Source organism: Mixophyes fleayi, chromosome 12 (assembly GCF_038048845.1).
Source record: "Mixophyes fleayi isolate aMixFle1 chromosome 12, aMixFle1.hap1, whole genome shotgun sequence".
Classification (NCBI taxonomy): Eukaryota; Metazoa; Chordata; class Amphibia; order Anura; family Limnodynastidae; genus Mixophyes; species Mixophyes fleayi.
This window is the reverse complement of record NC_134413.1, coordinates 54,074,702-54,098,024: the sequence shown is the minus strand read 5'-3', so window position 1 is coordinate 54,098,024 and position 23,323 is coordinate 54,074,702. Positions and strand designations below refer to the sequence as shown.

General features: G+C 43.2%; 1 protein-coding gene across 1 annotated transcript in view; it reads left to right on the top strand.

Moving 5' to 3' along the window:
• The first annotated feature begins 9,680 nt into the window (after positions 1 to 9,680).
• PPP1R14D (protein phosphatase 1 regulatory inhibitor subunit 14D) overlaps positions 9,681 to 23,323 on the top strand; it is a 47,992-nt gene continuing 34,349 nt past the window's right edge. Inside the window, exon 1 of the mRNA XM_075191912.1 lies at positions 9,681 to 9,966. Coding sequence (XP_075048013.1) covers positions 9,784 to 9,966 — 183 coding nt within the window. The 5' untranslated portion in view covers positions 9,681 to 9,783. The remainder of the gene's footprint in view (positions 9,967 to 23,323) is intronic.

The following is a 23,323-nucleotide window of genomic DNA, read 5'->3' as shown; positions in this document are numbered from 1 at the left end:
AAGTCAGCAAACTGGATAAAGTCATTTCAATTAAAATCGAGCAAACTTGGTTGTCTTTGTCTGAAAAGATGCGTACGGTACGCTACGGCGTACAAGGGCACGCTACGGCGTGAAAGGGCGTACGCAGCTACTACACGTGGCAGCAACAGCATTTGGTCTTTTACCATACATTCGCACAAACACGCATACTTATAAAATAGTACACATTAATGGTAGTTGCAACACATAGTCATTTATGTCGAAATATAGTAGTATTTATGTTTTATATTAAAGTTATATGCATATTAGTGAAATATATGGAACAGGTTGAAGGAATCATATCATTTGTGGTATCATAATAAACCTCTTAACATTTGACACTGTTTGGTTCACTCTGCGAAGGAATCGCAGAGTGCATACGCAAGTTATGAATGATAAGGAATTATGAACTACTTAAGACTAAGGAATCTTGGCGGGAAGAGCCGAGCATACCCCCTGGAGAGATGACCCCCTCCTTTGGATTCCTTAGGATGAACTAGCCAATGATTGACAACCCCTTGGACCTTCCTGAGACCTGGACCAATAGATGCAAGCTATACCATCTTCATTGTATTACTGTATTTCTGTGTGTGTATAAGCAGCAGCTTTACATCTAGTGTTCAGACATCTTGTCCCCAGACTTCAGGATTGAATGACTGCACACTGGATCCAGAGCGCCTGCGATAAGTAACGGCTGTATTTATTATCACTTCGCTTGAACATATTATATTACTTTTTGCGAATAAATCTTTGTGCGTTGGAAACACAAATCGAGGTTTGACAATCGTTATTGGTTAGCGACAATACGCACATAACAGTACTCTGACTGGTCTGCAGCTACGCAGCCTCATACGCAGCAAGCTGCAATGCAATGGGATTGGACTAGATGGGCTAGACTTTGATACCATTTGCGCATCAATGAGCATTGGGCAACCATAGCCCTGTCCCATGACCTTCTTCTCTGGTTGTCCTTCCTCAGACCACTTTTGGTAGGTATTAACCATTGTATACTGGGAACACCCCACAAGACCAGCCGTTTTGAAGATACACTGACCCAGTCGTCTAGCCATCACGATTTGTCCTTTGTCACAGTTGCTCAGATCCTTAGACTTGCCCATTTTCCTTCTTCCAACACATCAACTTCAAGAACTGACTGGCTGTTCATTTGCACTCTAATATATCCCCCCCCTTCCTTGACAGGTGCCATTGTAATGAGATAATCAATGTTATTTACTTCACTTGTCAGTGGTTTTAATGTTGTGGCTGATCGTTGTATGTTCCATGTTAGATATGAACCATATGCGGTTGATTACTCCTGTTACAAAGGTAAATTTCTTTTCTATCAGTAACGTGCTATTTTGAGCTTAGCTGTGCAAAATATATACATGATAATTTGGTAAAAAATGCTTGTCAATGTGAGCTATGGGTGTGCATAGTAGTAAATTAGAAAGAGTTAACCCTGTGACATTGGAGATTAATGTTGTGATGTCATTCCAAGAGGACCACCAAGTGTGTATATAGTTACTACTTTCAACTTTACCTCCAAGACTGATATAAGGTGTGAAGGAAGATGCGATGCATACATTTTATATGAGTTTTCCCTGACTGTTACACTAATGGAGCATTTTGCTATTGTTGTACGGATTTCTTCCCAAGTATCTGTTAGGAACCCCTCCAGCCAGTACAACAAAACCCGGAGTCTGCTCCGAAAGTCTGGTGTTCACTGGAACACCTAGTGGACTTGGCTGCAAACAAGCAGAAGGTCGTGAGATGTGCACTGACTGGGGAGAACCCAGGAAAAGAGTGTAATAGCAGTAATAGCAGACAGCAGAGTGAAATCCAGGCAAGGGTCGAGGGCCGGCAGTAGACAACGTATCAACGTATCCAGAGAACAAGCCGAGGTCAGAGGTCACAGGCAATACAACAGGGTCCAGAAACAAGCCAGGGGTCATACACGGGAAATCAGATCTAGAACACAGCACAGGTGCAGGAAACCGGGAACAGGGAGCCTAGCTACACTGGGAGCTATAACTGGCAGTGAGGCTCTGTCCTCACTGACTTAAGTAGCGAGAGGAACCAATCAGAGCAGTGTGCAGCGAGACTCCTCCCAATACATATCAGCCTATCCCATGTTTAACAGACTATCTTAGCCTGAATGAACAGCGGTAGTAAAGGGCATCTGCCAAGACTATATGGCGAGAGTGTATTATACAATACTGTTAAAATAATATGAAGTTTACCATCCACTGCGCGCATGCGCCCGGCTGTAGGACAGCTGGCCGAGCGCTGCGGCAGGCGAGGCAGAGCGTCCCAGTTGTTGCCCAGGCAACCGGGAAATGGGGGGCGGAAGTGACGTCCCGGTCATCATGGAGACGGCCGGGACGTCCGAGGCACCGGAAGTGAGTCGCGGTGGCCCGGCGGGGAGCTGTGACTAATAACAGTATCCTCTTCAAGAGGTCCTCTTATGCCAACTACTAAAAATTATCTTGTGAGCATCTAGTTTTGACGTTTCCGGAGGTACAGGTGAGTTTTGAATGGGAAAACTTTCTGGATGCGGCTGCTTTGAGACTCATGTGGACAAAGTTGTGTATCTGCAGGTATTAGTGAAACTTTGTTTTAGGGAGAAAGTACTGTTCTTGATATTTCTGTTAATTTTGTCCTAAATGTTTAACATTAGTTCCACAGGGATGAAGAGGGCATAATTTGGTCTGAGCTGTGTTTTAAGCCATTGATTAAATTATAGAGAGTGGCAGAATGGCTGTCACATCTACAGATAAGTAAGATAGCAATGAGCCATTGAGGGGGCAGTAATGACAGGGCCATCTTTTCTATTGGGCATGATGGGCAGGTGCCTGGGGGCCCCATAGACAGGGCTCTTGATTAGAATAAATAATCCTGCAAAAGAAAAAACCTGCAAAAAAACCTTCAAGGGTCACTGAGCAAGTACATCTATCTATCTATATATATATATATATATATATATATATATATAGGGGCCCCAGTGCACGGCTTTGCCCGGGGGCCCATAATGTTAAGATGGCCCTGAGTAATGAGTGAGACAAAAAGGGGGCAGCAATGAGAGAGACACAGAGGGGACAACAATGAGAGTTGCATGGAGGGATCATCAATGAGAGATACACTGAGAGAGGCATGCAAAGGACAGCACTAAGAGAAAGGCATGGAGAGGGCAGCAATGAGAGAGGCATGGAGAGGGCACCAATGAGAGACATAGTGGGAGGTCTTGTCAGAGATATGGAGGGGGCAATGACAGATATACAAGGGTGGCAATGGGAGAAAGACGAAGGGGGCAATGGGAGAGCTATGAGGGCGGCAATGGGATATATATGTGTGAAGTAATGGGAGAGATATAATGGAATCTATGTTTGCATTTGTGTGTATAAGACCCTAGGGCTCGACCTGTCAGCCCAGCCCAACATACCCCATAACATTCATGGGGGGCATCAGTCTACCAGGAAACTCCCAGTATGGTTTATGAACAATCCACCCCTCTTTTGGACCATACCATTCATCCATATAAACTTTTTTTTTTTTTTTCCCCTAAAAGACTGCACGGTATATCATGAGAATGAAGGGATATTGGAATTGTCTGTAGTTCTTGTGATACTATTGTATATTTTAATGTTTTTTTACATTGGTAGAATTACACCTATATATGTGCTTTACTGTATAAGGTGTTCCTGGAAGGTACAAAAGGCTCCGCATCAAAAGTATAAGCCTAAGGCCAAATTACTGCCATCTTGAGAACATGTGAAAATCAAATAGTTTTTTGGGGAGAAAACACTTTGTGCCCCCAAAATGTGTTATCTCCATCCCTTGAATCTTATCTAAATATTTTTTTAATTTGTGCACAATACAAGGTGCAAAAGTGCTCCAAGCCCGCATTCAGAAAAGAATGCCCCCAATCCTCCAAGCTCTTCCCATCAGAAGTTGCAAAAAGTTACCACCATCTTAGCCCACAAATACTGTTACTGAGTTAGGGTCAGAGGAATGCCCATACAGCCGGCTCACGTGATATTACCTCCCGAGAGGCACGGAGTCGAACAGTGAGGGAGGTGTTCGCCACGGATTCCCGCAAGGGAGTTTGAAGTTAGCTGCTCCCAGACCGGCCCTCTTAGGGAGTGATGAGCGAGGCTGTATTGAGAACCAGGATAATAATTGAAGATGCCACGGATGAAAAGTGGCTCAATGACTGAGGAACTAAGAGGCAGTTTCCCAGGTCAACGGTAGAGGCAATGTACTGAGTGTAAGACTGGTAGCAATGATCTGCGGATAGATGTGCTGGTGACTTCAGAGAACAGGTAGCAATAATCTGCAAAGCATTTCCACAGGATAGTGGAGTAGTCACAGAGGCTGTGATGATCTGCGGATACATGTACTGGAAACTTCAGAGAACAGGCAGCAAACAGGAGCCAGGGAACAGGACATCTGAACAGGAGAGTAGACCTGAAGATCTGGCAACTTTGGAGAGAAGCAGGTGGTCTAAATAGACAGAACTGACAGGCAATTAGCCAATCAAGAGGATACAGGACGTATTGAGCAGACCAGGTGTGTGCCTGCTCAGTTCAGACCAGCAAGTGAATGCAGGAAGAGGGAAACAGGTGAGAACAGGTGACAAATACATGCACTTTCCTGTAAAAACTGGTGTATTTACCCAAAAATAGGGACATAATGTCACAAAATGTCATTATATGTGCGGGTCATCATTTCCCCTAGTTTGTAAATCAGCTATACTAATTTTTCTTACAGGTAGGGCTCCTATAATTTTAAGATAAAAATCCAGGACACACGTGTGACCTGAAGTTTGTTCAAGCCTTAAAATCCACCCCATTTTCCTTTTAGATTCGAAACAAAGAAAGTTATAGAGCCTATTCCAACTGTTCCTGATACTTTGGGTTCATCAGTAGTGAAATTAGGTAAACAGTATTGCTTTGTAACTTGGATATAGACAAAAAACATATTATTTACTTGCAATTCATATAAATGAATAGTGCAACTTGGTCATTTTTATTTATGAAACTATGTTGTGCTTTTACATGTACAAAACAAACCATTCAGCCATTTGGCTTCAATGCTGTGTACACTGGTGACCAGCAACTGAACGAAAAGGTCCTTAGACTTGTAGTGACATCCCTAGATAGCACAGCAACAGCATACTTGTCAACTTTAGAATGTTGGCCTCTGGGAGATCCAAGGGGAAGGTGGGCATGTAGGGGCATGGCTTGACAAATTGCATAATTTTGGCCCCGCAACATACTGATGCAAACGCGTCATTTTACAGAAGGCGACGGGCCAAAATGATGCAATTCCCCGAGAATAGCATCATGGAGGCTCCAAAATCTGCACACTTCATTAGGAAGTGGGCAGATGCGGGAGAATGCCTTACTCCAGGGCCCTCTTAACAACATTTGGGGCCCCCGGGCAATGCTCCATCCCTGGTCTCCTCCTCCGTGCTGCGCTCCGCAATGGATGTCGGGCGGGCGTGATGACGTCACGCCCGACATGCACTGCGAGCGCCGCACAGAGGAGGAGACCAGGGAGGGAGCCGGATCGCCAGCTGAGAGCAAGGTAAGTATTTTCTTCTTTTTTTCAGGAACTTTTTTCTCTCGCTGCCTCTGACGGGCCCCCTGGGCTGCAGGGCCCCCGGGCCCCTGCCCATCGTGCCCTATGGAAGAGACGGCTCTACCCTACTCCCAGGAGTCTCCTGGACATTCTGAGAGAGTTGGCAAGTAAGAGTAACAGCAGTACGGTAAATATCTTTACAGAATCTTTATAGGTGTCCACTGGTGGATGTGCACCTGATTAATTTAAACATCCTATTCAAACTAACACTTTGAGCAGTCACTGGGGTCTATTAATGCAGTTGAAAAATTGCATCACACAAACGTCTCTTCTGACTGCATATGATATGTGCTTGATAATGACCTGTTCAATTTAAATTGGATTTTTAGATGTCATAGAGCTTGTAATAGGGTCACACTCTCTGTAATATCATGAAAACTGTCAAGTATCACTGCTAACAACAGTGTGTGTGTGTGGACAGTTTAGGGGTTAAGATACTCCATTTATCCCGTGTTTACTTCCTTGTACTACTGTCTGCGAGTGCTGGGAATTTTACTGATGTTAATACTACCTTTACAACTGTACCTTGGCTGATCTTTTGCTCTCTTCTTGATAAATTATTAAACCAAGCTGTATCCATTAACTGGAAATATGGGCAGTCTTTTATAAACTTCAACAACTCCAGTAAGTGTTAATCTTTGTAATTATTACACTGTGATTTCTTACCATTTTACATTTTACATTTTAAATGTGTAGTTGTTTATGATACAAAACTTTCAGACTTGTTTGTATTTGAGTAATGTAAAAATTGAAATAAACACGCTAAAAAAGGGGCATATTCAACTGTTGGCGGAAACGCCAAAAATCTCCCGCTTTGCGCACTATTACCATTATTACGGTAATAGTGCGCGTAAAAACCGTTATTACGGTAGTTTTCTCGCTGGATTTCAGCTCTCAGCTCCCTGAGCCGCGAGCTGAAATCCAGCTAACTATTACCGTAATAACGGTAGTAGTTTTAATGCCGCGGAAAATGGCGACAATTGAATATGCATTTGGGAAGAAGAAACTTGTGTAGTAAAGTACGAAAATGAGGTTACGTATATCCATTGGTAATGTATGTATTTTATATGTGCTGGATACATTGGGATGTATATTTAATATGTTTTTTCTAACAAGCATCTGTTCCATGTTCAGTATCTTGTTTACAGTTGTTGAATCATCCTCCACATTGGCTGGACATTAATAGAAGTGCCAGAGGCATTAGTGGACTCATCCTCCACACTGCTAAAACGTCCTTTGGTAAAAGATATATAAATAACATAATATCTTTTAAAATAATATAGTGCACCTATAAACATACCCACAAAACTCCATACTTGGTTTCAGAAGCATACATTTTTTTTGGAGCAGAAGCTTGTTTAAAAATAGCAAGCCAATGTATATGTCTGCATTATTTTCTTAAGCAATACTTCAGTGCAACTCTTTAACTGTAAAAGAAGCAAGCAAAAAAAAAAAATACACACACATGTATTCATATAAACTATACCACCTTTGTATCATTTTGTAGCATTGTGTTTCAGATTTGTATCATTTGTACACAACAGACCTATTACTTTGCAAATATATCAACTATTGTCATTTATCCCCTATTTGCTGGCCAGTATGCAGCTGAAAATATACCTCCCAACATCGCCACTGAGCAAATCGAGACAGTAAGCTAGGGCGTGGGCCTGTCACTTTGGGGCATGCCATTCTGAATCATTAGGAACCCCCCCCCCAAGAAAAATACTCCTGCAGCTAGTGTGTGTGGCACCTGTTCACGGATGTGACACACCTCACAACAGTCCTGGCAGGTGGGACAGTCACGATATCAGACAGTTGGGAGGTATGTGAACAGATGTATTTTATGATTTATGATTCATATATATGTTTATACAGAGGTCAATGTGGATGTGTATACGGTGGTAAGTCATACCATAACTTCTCCTACTGTCTTTGTTGTAAAACTATAAAATTCCATTCACTTACTGTACATTGCCATTACATGTTTCATACCACCACTGCTAAACTTTCACTTTGACCACTGTGTTCATAACAAAATACACAAACAGGCCAAAGTTTATTTTGACTATAATAAGCAACTTTTGTGAAAATACAATGCACAATCAATAAACAACCTGACTATCAGCTGCATGACATTTAAAAAGAAAACACATCAATATATGAGTGTGCATAACAAAAGTAAGTACATGCATGATAAACTTTTACTGAGTGAATGCAAAATGAGAATTTACAGTTTACATTAAAAGACAGTTACCTTTCTCACTCTTCTCTGATGTAGACATAGACTCCCAGTCGGACACATGGGCTCAAGCAAATGGTTTTCCAGCTCTCATCCCTCTTGTACTTGTAATGGAGGGGAGAGGATGGGAGGATTCCAAAAGATTTAAGAGTAGCTTTATGGCACAAAGCATAATAACTCCAAGGGGTATATTTACTAAACTGCGGGTTTGAAAAAGTGGAGATGTTGCCTATAGCAACCAATCAGATGCTAGCTGTTATTTGTGGAATGTACTAAATAAATGACAACTAGGGGTAAATGTATGAATCTCCGGATTCTTCATCTCAGGCGTGTTCAGCCTCTTCAGCACTTAAATTTAAAGCGGCGCTGCATTGTAAAGGAGCGCCGCTTTAAATTTAAGAGCTGAAGAGGCTGAACACGCCGGAGATGAAGAATCCGGAGATTCATACATTTACCCCCTAGAGTCTGTTTGGCTGCTATAGGCAACATCTCCATTTTTTGTCAAACCTGCAGTTTAGTAAATATAAGCCCAAGGGTATATAATCTGGGCAGTTCCTCATGACATGAATTGATGTAGGTGCAAAAAACCAAGTAGAGTATTTAAGTGTATAAAAAAAAGTCTGCTGAGCTGAAAAAATATTAGTACCACTGTTCTGCCAATATTGGAAGTATACAGTGGTCGAAGTGGAAATTTAGAAGTGGCGGTATGAAAAATGTAAGTGAATGAAATTTGATAGTTTTACAATTAAGACAGTAGGCATAACTCCGTTTACCGGCAGACACATCGACCACTGAAATTATATATAATTATCCCTGGGTGACAGCCAGGGCCGGATTAAGGGAATGGAGGCCCCCCCGTGATCCAAGCTGCCCGCCCCCTCCCATGATCTGAGCTCCCCGCCCCCCCAGCACTTACCTCCTTCTCCGGCGCGCTGTATGCTCTTTACTGAAGAGATCTCGTGAGAGTGAGACTCACGAGATCTCCTCAGTAAGGAGACTACAGCGCGACAGGGAAAGACCGCAGTGAAAGTGCTCAGCAGCACTGATCGCGCCGAGGACGGCCCTGGCCCCAAACCGATCAATACTGCTGCTGAGCACTTTCAAGGGCCCCCTGGATGCCATAGGCCCCTGGGCTGTAGCCCAGTTAGCCCTATGGTTAATCCGGCCCTGGGGACAGCCATGAAAACTGCTACAAAGAAAACGGCACAAAAATGTTCAGTTCTAGCAGTTATGCTTTAGCTTTGGAAAATAAGAGAATCTGATTGTTGCTTGTGGTTACAGAAACTTCACACAGTTCCACATTCACCAAGTTTTTATGTATGTCCCTAATTATTTTTATTGTATAACAATGACAGTTTGAAACTGTCGTGGACACATTTTTTCCCCCGTTTTTTTACCATGCAAGTTGCCTAGTGTATCAAAGACCTGACCATGTATCCGGGTCACCATTGTTATAGAGTTATTATTATTTACCGTTATTCCAAACTCCGTTATTCCAATATTCATTCTGCATATGGTTGATAATGTGTATGCTAGAATGATACCATATCAGTAGCTTTATGTGAGACTGTAAGAAGTAGTAATGAAGCTTAGAATCACATTGTGTTATCATGTGAGTTATTCCTCTGGGGTTATCTAAGATAATATGTGAACATTTGATCCCTATCTGCTCTGGAAGAGTGAAATACAAGAAGCTAGCAGGGACTTTGCTTCCTGTACCTTTGTCACCAGTCTTTTTCTGCCTCCTGCCTGATCACATGTATTCTGATCCTTCCTTACACCTGGAGATCTGCTTAATTTGGAAAAAGTGGAGCAAAGAAAACAAACATTATCTCAAAAGACTCACAAGGACAGTGACTAGCACGGGTGTACAGGGAGTATCTATGGCTACCAGTGACAGCGGTACTACTCGGGTCACCTTCGTAGACCTGGAAAAACAAGAGGAAGATGTGACACCTAAGAAGTTTGGTAAACTCACAGTGAAATATAACCGTAAGGAACTACAGCGCCGGATTAAACTGGAGGAGTGGATTGACACAAATATTCAGGAGCTCTACCAAACTCAGGTGAGGCTGAACACAAAAATATTTTTTTCCTTCACGTCATTCTGTGAAAGTGGCAAACCTATTAGCTATTACCCCTGCAGAAATGTTATATAGCCTGTAGAATTCTCATTAAATAATTTAAATATTAATTTATTTATTCATTTTAAAGTGCATGCTTGCCTCAGACACTCATTTTAGCATATGTAGTAAAAGGAAAAAAGTGTGTCCAGGATACAAGTCAATCTAATGTGGTGTGCTAATTGTGTCCATCGCTGTTAGCACGGTGGCAAGTTTCTGACACGAACAAAGCTAATATTTGTATTATTGTATTTGTGAGACTTACATGCAAGTCAATAAAACATATACAAATATTTTTTCTTCTCTTTGTTCCAAAATGATGCAGTAAAATTCATCTTCCTTAATGGGTAATTTTTACATAACCAAGCAGCGGCCTTATCTTTCCTTTAATCAATTAATAAATAACAGCAACTTTACATGAATTGACAGTCATATTTCAGGACTACTAGAAAGTGTTACTATTGGCACAATGGGAAGTATAAATGAAAGGCCTTAAAATAAATCTAAAAATACAGCAGTGGGGATAGGACCTTTGATCTATAATGTAGATTTTACATTTAAATGTTCCACAGATACAGAAGCATCCCTGATGCTTTCAGTTAAATACAATGTCCATTCATTTTACCCATAGCTTCATATCTCCACCCAGTGAGATAATGTGGATGACTTAGACTGCTCCAGGGCTGGATTGAAGCTTTGGGTGGTCCGGGACACTTAAGACAGGAAGGTCTCTATGATCTAAAATTAAGAGAGTTACGTACTAACCCAATTTTGAATCACATTTCTAAATATACTACACTATTAGGACCCTTGATTATCTAAATGAATAATGGTGCCAAATGTTGAACTAAATAAAAAATAGCATATTATAGGCATAATTAAAAATGGTGCTCCTTTGATGATCTTAATTAATAATAGTGTCCCCTTGACCCACAACAATAAAATAAATAGATAAGACGGAGTATTTCAGGAAGCGGACTATAACTTTGCTTTGTTTGTTGTCTTTAAAATTAAGGCTAATTAACACCACTTTACGTTTGTTTAACACCATATTTGCCCACCCTCCCGGAATGTACAGGAGGGCTCCCAGGATAGCGGACCATTCTCCACCATCCTGTCCACTTTCATGACACGATTTGTGGTGATATGCAGCATGTTAGCCCCATCAACCCTGGCAAAATGACACAATCACCACGCCACCACCCCCTTTCGTCCTCACACTTCACATCCCCTCTGGGATCTCCCAGAGGGTAAGACCAAAAAGTTGGCAAGTATGTCTATCACTGTATGTTTTCTGTGTATTTCTTTTAAAAAGAAAATGGAAGTTGCTCAATTAGAGCCTGATGCTGAGTTAGAAGTTTGCTTTATTTTTACATTTAAATTGTAAGTTTTAAGTTTATCTAAGATATCTCAACTATAAATTTGTCCCCACATTTACCTCCCCCTCCAGTGCAACATGGTTTTGCCAAGGTGCAAATTTGCTCCTTTTTTTGCTTTTTCAGCATCAGAATTAACTCAGCATAGATAACAAACAGCAGGTGCTATCTAGAACAGAAATGCACACGAAAATCCTCCAGCACACTGCTGTCCGTAATTAAAAAAAAAAGCTATCCACCGATGGTTTACTATATATTTGCAAATGTGTGTATCTAAGACTTCTCCATTTTATTTACAAATAGAAGGCAGTTTTATTTAGAATTTTTAGTTGCTGAGAGCAATATGCTGGTGATTTTTGCGTGTTTTTATTTATTTCCTTTGCAACATTTGGCTCTGTGACCCTATTCAACTGTGTAGGCCTGTTAGGCTGTGTTAGCAAGTGAGGATTTCTTCTAAGGGTAGATTTTTTACAGCAGTATTAAAAATTTAGATAGCATAGTAAGAGTTACACAAGAGTTGAACAAGAGGAGAACAAAAGGAGAATATTCTACCTGGAAACACTGCTACATGAGGAATACATTCAACAATCATCTGGGAGCAGGGGAGTACTGGCAATTATTAGCCCAGGGGGCAAGACTTGACTTTAAAGGAAAACAAATGTAGGTGGCCCAGTGACTTAGCCCTAGGTAGCCCACTATGGGACCGGCTTGGGGGGCAGTTGCCCACCAGCCCAGCCTGTCCCTGTCTGGGATCTCTGAAATCCTCTACCTCCTGCATTGTGCAGTGCCTGCGCACAACCTGCTTATCTGTTTCTCAGCATTAAATCTTGCAGCTGCTGTTTTATTATGACTTGTTGGTTTCATTTCTGCTGTTGTTTGTATTCCCACCATCAAAACACACTTGTTGCTCCACTTACCCAGAATATTTAATTGGCTTCCTTGCTCCCCCTTGCACACTGTTCATACACAGCCACCTCAGTGCACCTTCCACCAGAGACGTAAGTTAAAATTTTAGCGCCTGGGGTGAGAAAGAAAAATGCCGCCCTCCTAGCACTCAATTTTAACTAAACAAACTTAAATTATTCATAAATGGTGCCTCCCTTCAGCGTTGCGTCCTGGGCAGTCGCCCCTATCGCACAGCCCTAGTTACGGCCCTGCCTTCCACTTTGGCTAATGTTTTATAATACCCCTCCTTTCCTGCCCTATGTCACTATCTTGTCTAACTGTTTCCTACTCGCCCATCCCTTATCTCTACTGTCCTAACTACTTCCCATTCCCTTACTGATCCTTTTACATCTTTTCTTCCTCTTCACTCTCCTACTATTTCTACAGTATCTCACTTTACTCACCTGTCCTGTTCTCACCTTTTCCTCACCTCACTTGTAACCTGTCACAGTCCTTTCATTCTGCCATACTCTCATCTGTCTTTTCCACACAAATTTTTTATTTTTTTCTCCTATTTTATAAGTCTGCAAAGTCTCAATTACTACATCTCCTGTACCTTACTAATCTCCATTCAACTCTTCCACCCACTCCCCCTCGTGGCTCCCCACATCATTACTCCATACTATAGACCCTGTCACGGGCACTAGGAGTCTTTACCCAGGTATCACCAGATGATGGACTTACCAGAGCAGTATAGTTGGTAATATGGTACTCTGGTAGCGGGGTGACCACGGAACAGGAGACAGCAGATGGTAAGAGAATGCTCGAGGAAAGTCTATGACTAGCAGCACTGGTAATAGGTAGATAACTGTACACGAGGAACTGGATGGACAAGGAAACGTGAGGGTAGTCAGTGGTCTGCGTATAGCAAGTTGTACCACTGCTATAGTGAGGAGGAATGTCCAGGAGTAACGAGGAGGTGATGAGAGTCAGCGGTCTGCGTATAGCAAGTTGTACCGCTGTCTGGGTGAAGGAATGGAATCCAGGTGAAGGTATCAGGGGAGTCAGTGGTCTGCGTTAGCAAGTTGTACCACTGCTATGTGAAAGGATACTGGAAACTGGTGTCACAGGAAACAGGAGACAGTGGTCTGCATCTAGCAAGTTGTACCACTGAAATATATATGTGAGGAGGAGCACGAGGAGATGAATGCAATGCAGAGTATACACGGACACACTAAACTCGGTCCCACGATGATATGCACAATATAATGATAACTGAGCAGCACTGCACAAATATACAAAGTCACAAGAACTATCCAGGCTAAAAAGAAACACAGTCAAATGATAGCAATAGTCTCAGTGGATAGGGAACTCCGGAGGAGAACAAACTCAGTCCAGCTAGATATGCAATACACGAGCACAGTCAATGAGAAGTATGCATACCGTGGTTCAGGAGAGCAGGCTGTCAGAGAGACGTGCAGGGATACCTGAACGGCTGGAGGCCGGCAGGATAAGAAACCACTGGAGGGTGGAAGCGGTAACCAAGTAGGTGCAGCGCACGGTAGGTAGACCAGCAAGGATTAAACAATACTCAGGAAGCAGTAGTATATAGAACTGGACACCTGGAGAACACGGGAGAGTTGAGGCGATCTGATAACCAATAGCTGAGATGAAAGCAGCGGAGCGTTGACCCGATGCAGACAGGCGAGTTGACATAAGCAGGAACACTGTAGAATCACGGAGACAGCGGATCAGCTGGCTGCAGACACGATGAACACTGGAGAGTTGCGATGAGCAGGACTCTGAAGAAACACGGAGGCAGCGGATAGGAATCAGCTGGTGCAGTCACGATGAACACGGGAGAGTTGAAGTGAACAGGATACTGTAGAAGCACGGAGGCAGCGGATAGCAATCAGCTGGTGCAGTCACGATGAACACAGGAGAGTTGAAGTGAACAGGATACTGTAGAAGCACGGAGGCAGCGGATAGGAATCAGCTGGTGCAGTCACGATGAACACGGAAGAGTTGAAGTGGTTTGGAAACCACAAACGAACAACAGGAATCAGCAGGAGCTGAATACACGAGGAAACACAGGAACACCTTCAGAGGCTCATGGGGAATGAGACTCCAAGATCAGGCAACGAGGTATTGACCACAGGTGCTTTAAATAGGGAGTGTTGCCTGATCAGCCAATTAACTAAAAGGAACAGATACTAAAGGCTTGAAAGGGCTGCACATGCGCAGACCCTCAGGATGGTGGACGGCCACGGTTCCTAAACACACGAGAAGTAGCACTCACAGTCCGGGGAGTGACAGTACCCCCCCTTTTAAAGGTGGGCACAGAACACCTGGAACCGGGTTTGTCCGGATACTTGGAATACAACTTCTTAAGAAGAGCTGGAGCATTGAGATCTTCAGCTTTGATCCATGAGCGCTCCTCAGGACCAAAGCCCTTCCAATAAACGAGGAAACGAAGAACTCCTCGCGAAATTTTTGCATCCAATATATGAGTAATCTCAAAGTCCTCCTCCTGATGAATTTGAACTGGCCGAGGTGCTTAAGGAGGGACCGAGAAACGGTTGATGATGAGAGGTTTGAGCAAGGACACATGGAAGGCGTTGGAAATACGAAGATTCTTAGGAAGTAGAAGTTTGAAACAAACTGGATTTATTACTTGAATGATCCTATACGGACCAATAAAACGAGGAGCGAATTTCATAGATGGGACCTTCAAACGAATATTTTTGGTAGATAACCAAACACGATCTCCGATTTTCAGTAGTGGAATAGCCCGTCTCTTTTTATCTGCAAAAGACTTATATCTGGCAGATGTCTTCTTTAAACAGGTTTTGACCTGAGACCAAATATTTTTGAAGGTTTGACAAACAGTCTCTACAGCAGGAACTTGGGTGGGAGGGAGGGCAGGAAATTCCGGAAAAGACGGATGGTGACCGTAAACCACAAAGAATGGAGTTTTAGAAGATGACTCATGGCACATGTTGTTATGAGCGAATTCAGCCCATGGAAGCAATTCTACCCAGTTGTCTTGATTGGCTGACGAGAACATCCTTATAAAGGTCTCAAGATCTTGATTGACCCTTTCAGTTTGTCCGTTTGATTGAGGATGGTAGGAAGATGAGAGTGATAATCGTATGCCCAAGGTCTTACAAAGGGCCCGCCAGAATCTGGAAACTAATTGTACTCCTCAATCTGAAACAATCTCGGACGGACATCCATGAAAACGAAAGATTTCTTTGATGAAATAGTCAGCCAGAGTAGAAGAAGAAGGCAAACCAGTCAAGGGAACGAAATGCGCCATCTTCGAAAATCTGTCCACCACTACCCAAATAGTATTGCAGTTTTTACTAGGAGGAAGATCAGTAACAAAGTCCATACTAATATGGGTCCATGGCTTGGACGGAATGGGTAGTGGTTGAAGCAAATCCGCTGGAGTTCTGCGGGGGGTCTTGAACTGGGAACACAATTCACATGCGGCTACAAAATCTTTGACATCTCTCCTCATAGAAGGCCACCAGTAACTTCAAGAGAGGATTTTAAAGGTCTTGCGTTCACCAGAGTGTCCAGAAAAACGAGAAGAGTGAAACCACGAAAGGATTTTCTTCCTAAGAGCAGGAGGCACGAGGGTTTTCCCAAATGGTAGCACCTTAGTAGAAGAAGCAGCCAGAGAAACACATTTGGGGTCTAATATAGAGTGGTTGGGAACCTCTTCAACGTCTGAGGACGTCACAAAGGCTCGAGATAGAGCGTCTGCTTTTTTATTCTTTGCAGCTGGTTTGAAGGTTATGATTAACTCAAAACGGGAAAAGAAAAGAGACCATCTTGCTTGACGAGGATTCAAACATTGAGCAGACTGTAGATATGACAAATTCTTATGATCGGTAAAAATTGTCACAGGATGACGAGCTCCCTCCAACAAGTATCTCCACTCCTTTAATGCTACTTTAATAGCCAGCAACTCCTTGTCCCCGATGGTGTAATTCTTCTCCGCAGGCAGAAGACCCCGAGAATAAAAGGCACAAGGATGAAATTTTTGTTGCTCCGATCTTTGGGAGAGAATGGCTCCTAAACCAACATTAGAGGCATCTACCTCTAAGAAGAAGGGAAGCGTCACATCAGGCTGTCGAAGAATGGGAGCAGAGGAGAAGGACTCTTTAAGAACCTGAAAGGCTTGAAGAGCCTCAGATGACCATTGCTTAGTATTGGCCCCTTTACGAGTTAGGGCCACAATAGGGGATGCAATCGAAGAGAAATCTTGAATAAAGCGTCTATAGTAGTTGGCAAAACCTAAAAACCGCTGAATTGCACGAAGAGTCGTTGGCTGAGGCCAATGTAACACAGCATTCACCTTTTCTGGATCCATCTGAAGACCAACTCCGAAGACAATATATCCCAGAAATGGAATCTGGGGCAACTCGAATGAACATTTTTCTAATTTACAGAATAATGAATTTCTCCGGAGTCTGGAAAGAACTTCTGCCACATGTTGGTGATGAGAAGGCAGGTCCTGTGAAAAGATCAATATGTCGTCCAGATAGACGACGACACAAACATATAACAAGTCCCGGAAGATCTCATTAATGAAGCCCTGGAAAACAGCGGGGGCATTACATAACCCGAAGGGCATTACTAAGTATTCATAATGCCCATCTCTGGTGTTGAAAGCTGTCTTCCATTCGTCACCGGACCTGATTCTAATTAAATTGTAGGCACCACGAAGATCCAACTTGGTAAAGATCGGAGCTCCCTTAATCCGATCAAATAGCTCAGTAATAAGTGGAATGGGATACCGATTTTTGATAGTAATGGCATTAAGTCCACGAAAATCTATACAGGGGCGTAATGATCCATCCTTCTTTTTTACAAAGAAGAACCCGGCTCCAGCGGGAGAAGTAGAAGGTCGAATAAATCCTCGCTGGAGATTCTCTTGGATGTATTCAGATGTAGCTTGAGTTTCAGGTAACGAAAGTGGATACACACGACCCCTAGGAGGAGTCTTGCCAGGTAGAAGATCAATCGGACAATCCCACGAATGATGAGGAGGAAGACGTTCAGACTGAGTTTTATCAAATACATCGGCAAACGAAGCATACTGAGGAGGAAGTCCCGGTGAGGAAGGTGAAATGGAGGATTGCTGTATTTTAAGAGGAACGACTTGAGAGAGACAACGAGGATGACATTCAGCTCCCCAAGACGTAACTTGAGGAGTGCGCCAGTCAATCTGGGGAGAGTGACATTGAAGCCATGGAAGGCCTAAAACAATCGGACTAGTAGTAACAGGAAGAATTAAAAACGAAATTTCTTCTTGGTGTAGTACACCAATCTGAAGGGTTACTGGAGACGTACTCTGGGTGATGAGACCATTGATAATGCGTGATCCATCAATAGCAGTCACAGTAATAGGTGTCTTCAAGGTAATCACTGGTAGGGACCATTGATTCACGAGGGATTTAGAAATAAAATTTCCCGCAGCTCCAGAATCAATAAGTGCTTGGGACTTAAAGGATTTGGTAGCAAAGGAAACTGTAACATCAAAAGCGCAGACTTTTAATTTCGTAGAACATGGAGAGGACTCCAGGGACCCTAACTTCACCTCTCCAGAACTAGTTAGGGCCTGGCATTTCCCGATTTTTTAGGGCATGAATTGAGCATATGTGTGGAATCAGCACAATAGATACAAAGTCTATTCTTTACTCTTCGGTTCCTCTCCTCAGACGTTAATTTGGAACGTCCTATCTCCATGGGTATCACAGGAGATGAAGCTGGACGAAGTTGAGAACTTGAGCGAAGAGGTGCTTTAACTGAAGTTGTTTTTTCAGACTCTCTTTCACGAAATCTCAAGTCTACACGATGGCAAAGAGAAATCAAATCTTCTAAAGAAGTAGGTAGTTCTTGAGTAGTCAGTGCATCTTTAATTTTATCAGAAAGCCCCTGCCAGAAGGCGGCAATTAACGCTTCAGTGTTCCACTGAAGTTCAGAGGCTAATATCCTAAATTGAATGACGTACTGGCCTACTGTACGAGAACCCTGACGTAGACGGAGGATGCTGGATGCAGCGGAGATGACACGACCTGGTTCATCAAATACACTTCGGAACGTGGAAATAAATTTGGCACTATCCTGTAATAATGGATTGTTTCTTTCCCACAGAGGGGAAGCCCATGCGAGAGCTTGTCCAGAAAACAAGGAAATGAGATAGGCCACTCTGGAACGATGAGTAGAGAAATTTTGAGGTTGGAGCTCAAAATGAACTGAGCATTGATTGAGAAAACCCCTACATGTTTTGGGGTCTCCATCATACTTTGACGGAGTAGGCAGGTGAAGCGTGGAAGCCGTAGACACCTGGGATGGCACTGGGGAAACGGAGGAAAGCACAGGAGCATCAACAGTAGCTGTGATATTTTGCCCAGATGTTCCTTGGGAGGCTAACGCCTGGTAACATTGCAGCAACAGCTGTTGGCGAGCATCCTGTTGCTCCATACGGGTAACCAGATGCTGCAGCATCTCTTTAGCTGTAGGTTCCAATTCTGGGTCTGTCATGGCCTGATCTTACTGTCACGGGCACTAGGAGTCTTTACCCAGGTATCACCAGATGATGGACTTACCAGAGCAGTATAGTTGGTAATATGGTACTCTGGTAGCGGGGTGACCACGGAACAGGAGACAGCAGATGGTAAGAGAATGCTCGAGGAAAGTCTATGACTAGCAGCACTGGTAATAGGTAGATAACTGTACACGAGGAACTGGATGGACAAGGAAACGTGAGGGTAGTCAGTGGTCTGCGTATAGCAAGTTGTACCACTGCTATAGTGAGGAGGAATGTCCAGGAGTAACGAGGAGGTGATGAGAGTCAGCGGTCTGCGTATAGCAAGTTGTACCGCTGTCTGGGTGAAGGAATGGAATCCAGGTGAAGGTATCAGGGGAGTCAGTGGTCTGCGTTAGCAAGTTGTACCACTGCTATGTGAAAGGATACTGGAAACTGGTGTCACAGGAAACAGGAGACAGTGGTCTGCATCTAGCAAGTTGTACCACTGAAATATATATGTGAGGAGGAGCACGAGAAGATGAATGCAATGCAGAGTATACACGGACACACTGAACTCGGTCCCACGATGATATGCACAATATAATGATAACTGAGCAGCACTGCACAAATATACAAAGTCACAAGAACTTACAAGGCTAAAAGGAAACACAGTCAAATGATAGCAATAGTCTCAGTGGATAGGGAACTCCGGAGGAGAACAAACTCAGTCCAGCTAGATATGCAATACACGAGCACAGTCAATGAGAAGTATGCATACCGTGGTTCAGGAGAGCAGGCTGTCAGAGAGACGTGCAGGGATACCTGAACGGCTGGAGGCCGGCAGGATGAGAAACCACTGGAGGGTGGAAGCGGTAACCAAGTAGGTGCAGCGCACGGTAGGTAGACCAGCAAGGATTAAACAATACTCAGGAAGCAGTAGTATATAGAACTGGACACCTGGAGAACACGGGAGAGTTGAGGCGATCTGATAACCAATAGCTGAGATGAAAGCAGCGGAGCGTTGACCCGATGCAGACAGGTGAGTTGGCATAAGCAGGAACACTGTAGAAGCACGGAGACAGCGGATCAGCTGGCTGCAGACACGATGAACACTGGAGAGTTGCGATGAGCAGGACTCTGAAGAAACACGGAGGCAGCGGATAGGAATCAGCTGGTGCAGTCACGATGAACACGGGAGAGTTGAAGTGAGCAGGATACTGTAGAAGCACGGAGGCAGCGGATAGGAATCAGCTGGTGCAGTCACGATGAACACAGGAGAGTTGAAGTGAACAGGATACTGTAGAAGCACGGAGGCAGCGGATAGGAATCAGCTGGTGCAATCACGATGAACACGGAAGAGTTGAAGTGGTTTGGAAACCACAAACGAACAACAGGAATCAGCAGGAGTTGAATTCACGAGGAAACACAGGAACACCTTCAGAGGCTCATGGGGAATGAGACTCCAAGATCAGGCAACGAGGTATTGACCACAGGTGCTTTAAATAGGGAGTGTTGCCTGATCAGCCAATTAACTAAAAGGAACAGATACTGAAGGCTTGAAAGGGCTGCACATGCGCAGACCCTCAGGATGGTGGACGGCCACGGTTCCTAAACACACAAGAAGTAGCACTCACAGTCCGGTGAGTGACAGACCCAAGCCTATCCCCTCTATCCCCATGTCACACCCCCCCTCCACCACATACCACCCTGCCACCCACCGAACATCCAATCCCACCAACCTTATTCCCATCATTTCTCTTACTCACCTTCCCCTGTCCTGTGCACTCTGGAATGCAAGATCTGTCTGCAACAAACTCACTCCCCTTCATGACCTCTTCTTCTCCCATTCCTTTGGTCTCCTGGCCCTTACAGAAATGTGGATCTCCCATTTTGATACTGCTTCCCCTGCTGCACTCTCCCACGGAGGTTTCTCCTTCTCCCACACTCCCCGTCCAAGGAGGTGGTGTAGGTTATTAAAGTAATTCTATCGTTTTCAAATAAGCATTGCATAGGCGATTGCATTGTGTTTCCAATGCACAAAGTGATTTATTTTAGCAGATGTAAATAGTTAACAGTTCAATACATTATTATATTATGATACAGTACAGTACAGCCAATACCAAAAGATACATACATACCGCTGCGCTTCCACGGGCACCAGTGAACTGTAATTCACCCTTGAATACTGTGGTCAGAGAATGACTGAAGACTGGGAGCGCAGCTATGATTATATATACATTCAGTGTTACAGAGTGAACAATGCAGATGACGTGGCTTGCTTCTATAGGTCCAGACTTCGAGTGGGTCCAGGGTAAACAGGTCATAGGCTAGTTCAAACAACCCCCTTAAAGGCTGAGGTCAACATTCCAGATGATTCTCCCGCCCAGAAACCAGTTACAACTAGTCTATTAGCATTTTATAGTCTGCATCATAAAAGGTTGCAAAATATACATGACAACCTTTTTGACAAGGTTTTGTCAACCTTTTTGCATCATATTAAAGGTCTATTCCCTAACATCAATAACTAGAGTATGCAATGTGCGATCTCTTTGCCGAATGCACCGGACAGCTGCTGATGTAAAGGTGGTTAATATGATATCAGACATGACACATTTCCTATAACCTGAACCTTAAATAACACTGAAGTGTACATATAATCATAATATATAAACTAATAATAAACTAAATATTATCTGCTCATAAATTACTGTGTAACGGAACCAGTATGAATATGAATTATACAAATAACTAAATGTTGTAATGTGAGTGTGTACGTGCGTATTTTACGATCGCCGTATGCCACGTGTAGCGTGGCATACTGAGTGCAATCGGCCAAATAAAACAATATTAACCAATATACTTTCGTTCATCCAATTATACGACTTCGACAAGGTGCCCTACGGTCTCCTAGCTACACCTTCAGCGTTATTCCCCCTGAACCCTCCCTCTCTTTCTCCTCCTTTGAAGTTCACTCCATCCACCTCTTCTCCCCTCTCCACCTTCGTGTTGCTGTCATCTATCGTCCTCCTGGCACATCCTCTGAATTTCTTGATAACTTTGCCTCCTGGCTTTCCCATTTCCTCTCTTCTAATCTTCCACCTATTATCATTAGGGATTTTAATATCTCTACCGACTCTCCTATTACTACTGCTGCCTCTAAATTCCTCACTCTCACTTCCTCCCTTGGCCTCTCCCAGTGGACAAGTTCCGCCACCCACTGTGATGGTTCTCCCTGCACCTAGTGTTCTCCCATCTCTGAGACATCTCCACTTCTCCAATTCTATCTTCCCCCTCTCTGACCACAATCTTACTTTACCCTCTCTTTACCCCTTGCCCCACCTCTACCACCCAAAGTTGCTTGCACACTGCGTCCCATCAACAGCATTGACCCCATCATCTTTGCATCCTCTCTCGATCCCTTACTTGCTCCCATTTTTTCCCTGTCATGTCCCAACACTGCTGTCTCTCTTTATAACTCCACTCCCTCTGCTGCTCTTGATACTGCAGCCTCCGCCACCCCCCTTTGTCCCTGCCAATCTAAACCCCAACCCTGAAACTCCCTCTTACTCGTCTCTTCCAAATATGCTCCTGCTCCTCTGAATACCAATGGAGGAAATCCTGCAAATTAGGTTAAGTAATTCTGTTCTGTCCTCACTATAACTTCCCTTTGGCCTGAATATAATCAGACAAACAGCATAACCACTCCTTACAGAAATGATAGAATGCATTTACAACATGAACAGATGCAAATGTAAAGCAAACATGAAAAACATGGCAAAAGTGCATAACTAGGGAGCAATCTTACCATCGATGCTGTGCTTAGGGGAGAGATATACTGCACCTCTTACTTCTTAAAATGTAATATCTAAAATGGAGACCTCCTGTAATTACCCATGGTGCACTGAAAACTAAACTATAGAGGCCCAGAGAGTTCAATTTTAAGCTAATACCACACTGGCCACTAGATGAAGTTTACACAGAATACACGCATATGTAAATATAAAAATGCTAAAGGCATAACAAATACAATCATAAAATATTTCTTCTATTCAAGGATAAATTATTGCACATGTAGTTGTACCCTCCTTAATGATAAGAAACACGTTATCTCCTGTACTCCCTAATTCTGTACCAAGCATCTAGTTTATGCTATACTCTAAGTGATTTTATGATCTTTATTCTCAGAGAAAGATAGGTAATAGTCTGCTGGACAATGCAGGGCATTGCTATGTCCCTGGATTAACTTTTCCAACACTATCATCCTTAAGGAGGGACTGATGGGGAAATTCGAATGTATGTGTAAACTCTTGACCAAGGGTCCCCAACACCTCCATGGGATTCTTCATTGATCCTGGCAAAACAATACATACATAAAATAATAAATTAAAGCTAAAAACTTTATAAATAATATGGGTTATATTAAACACATTAATAAATAACTTAACATTATCTCTTTCATTGAACTGGTTGACAATATTAATGGGAAGCATGTGGC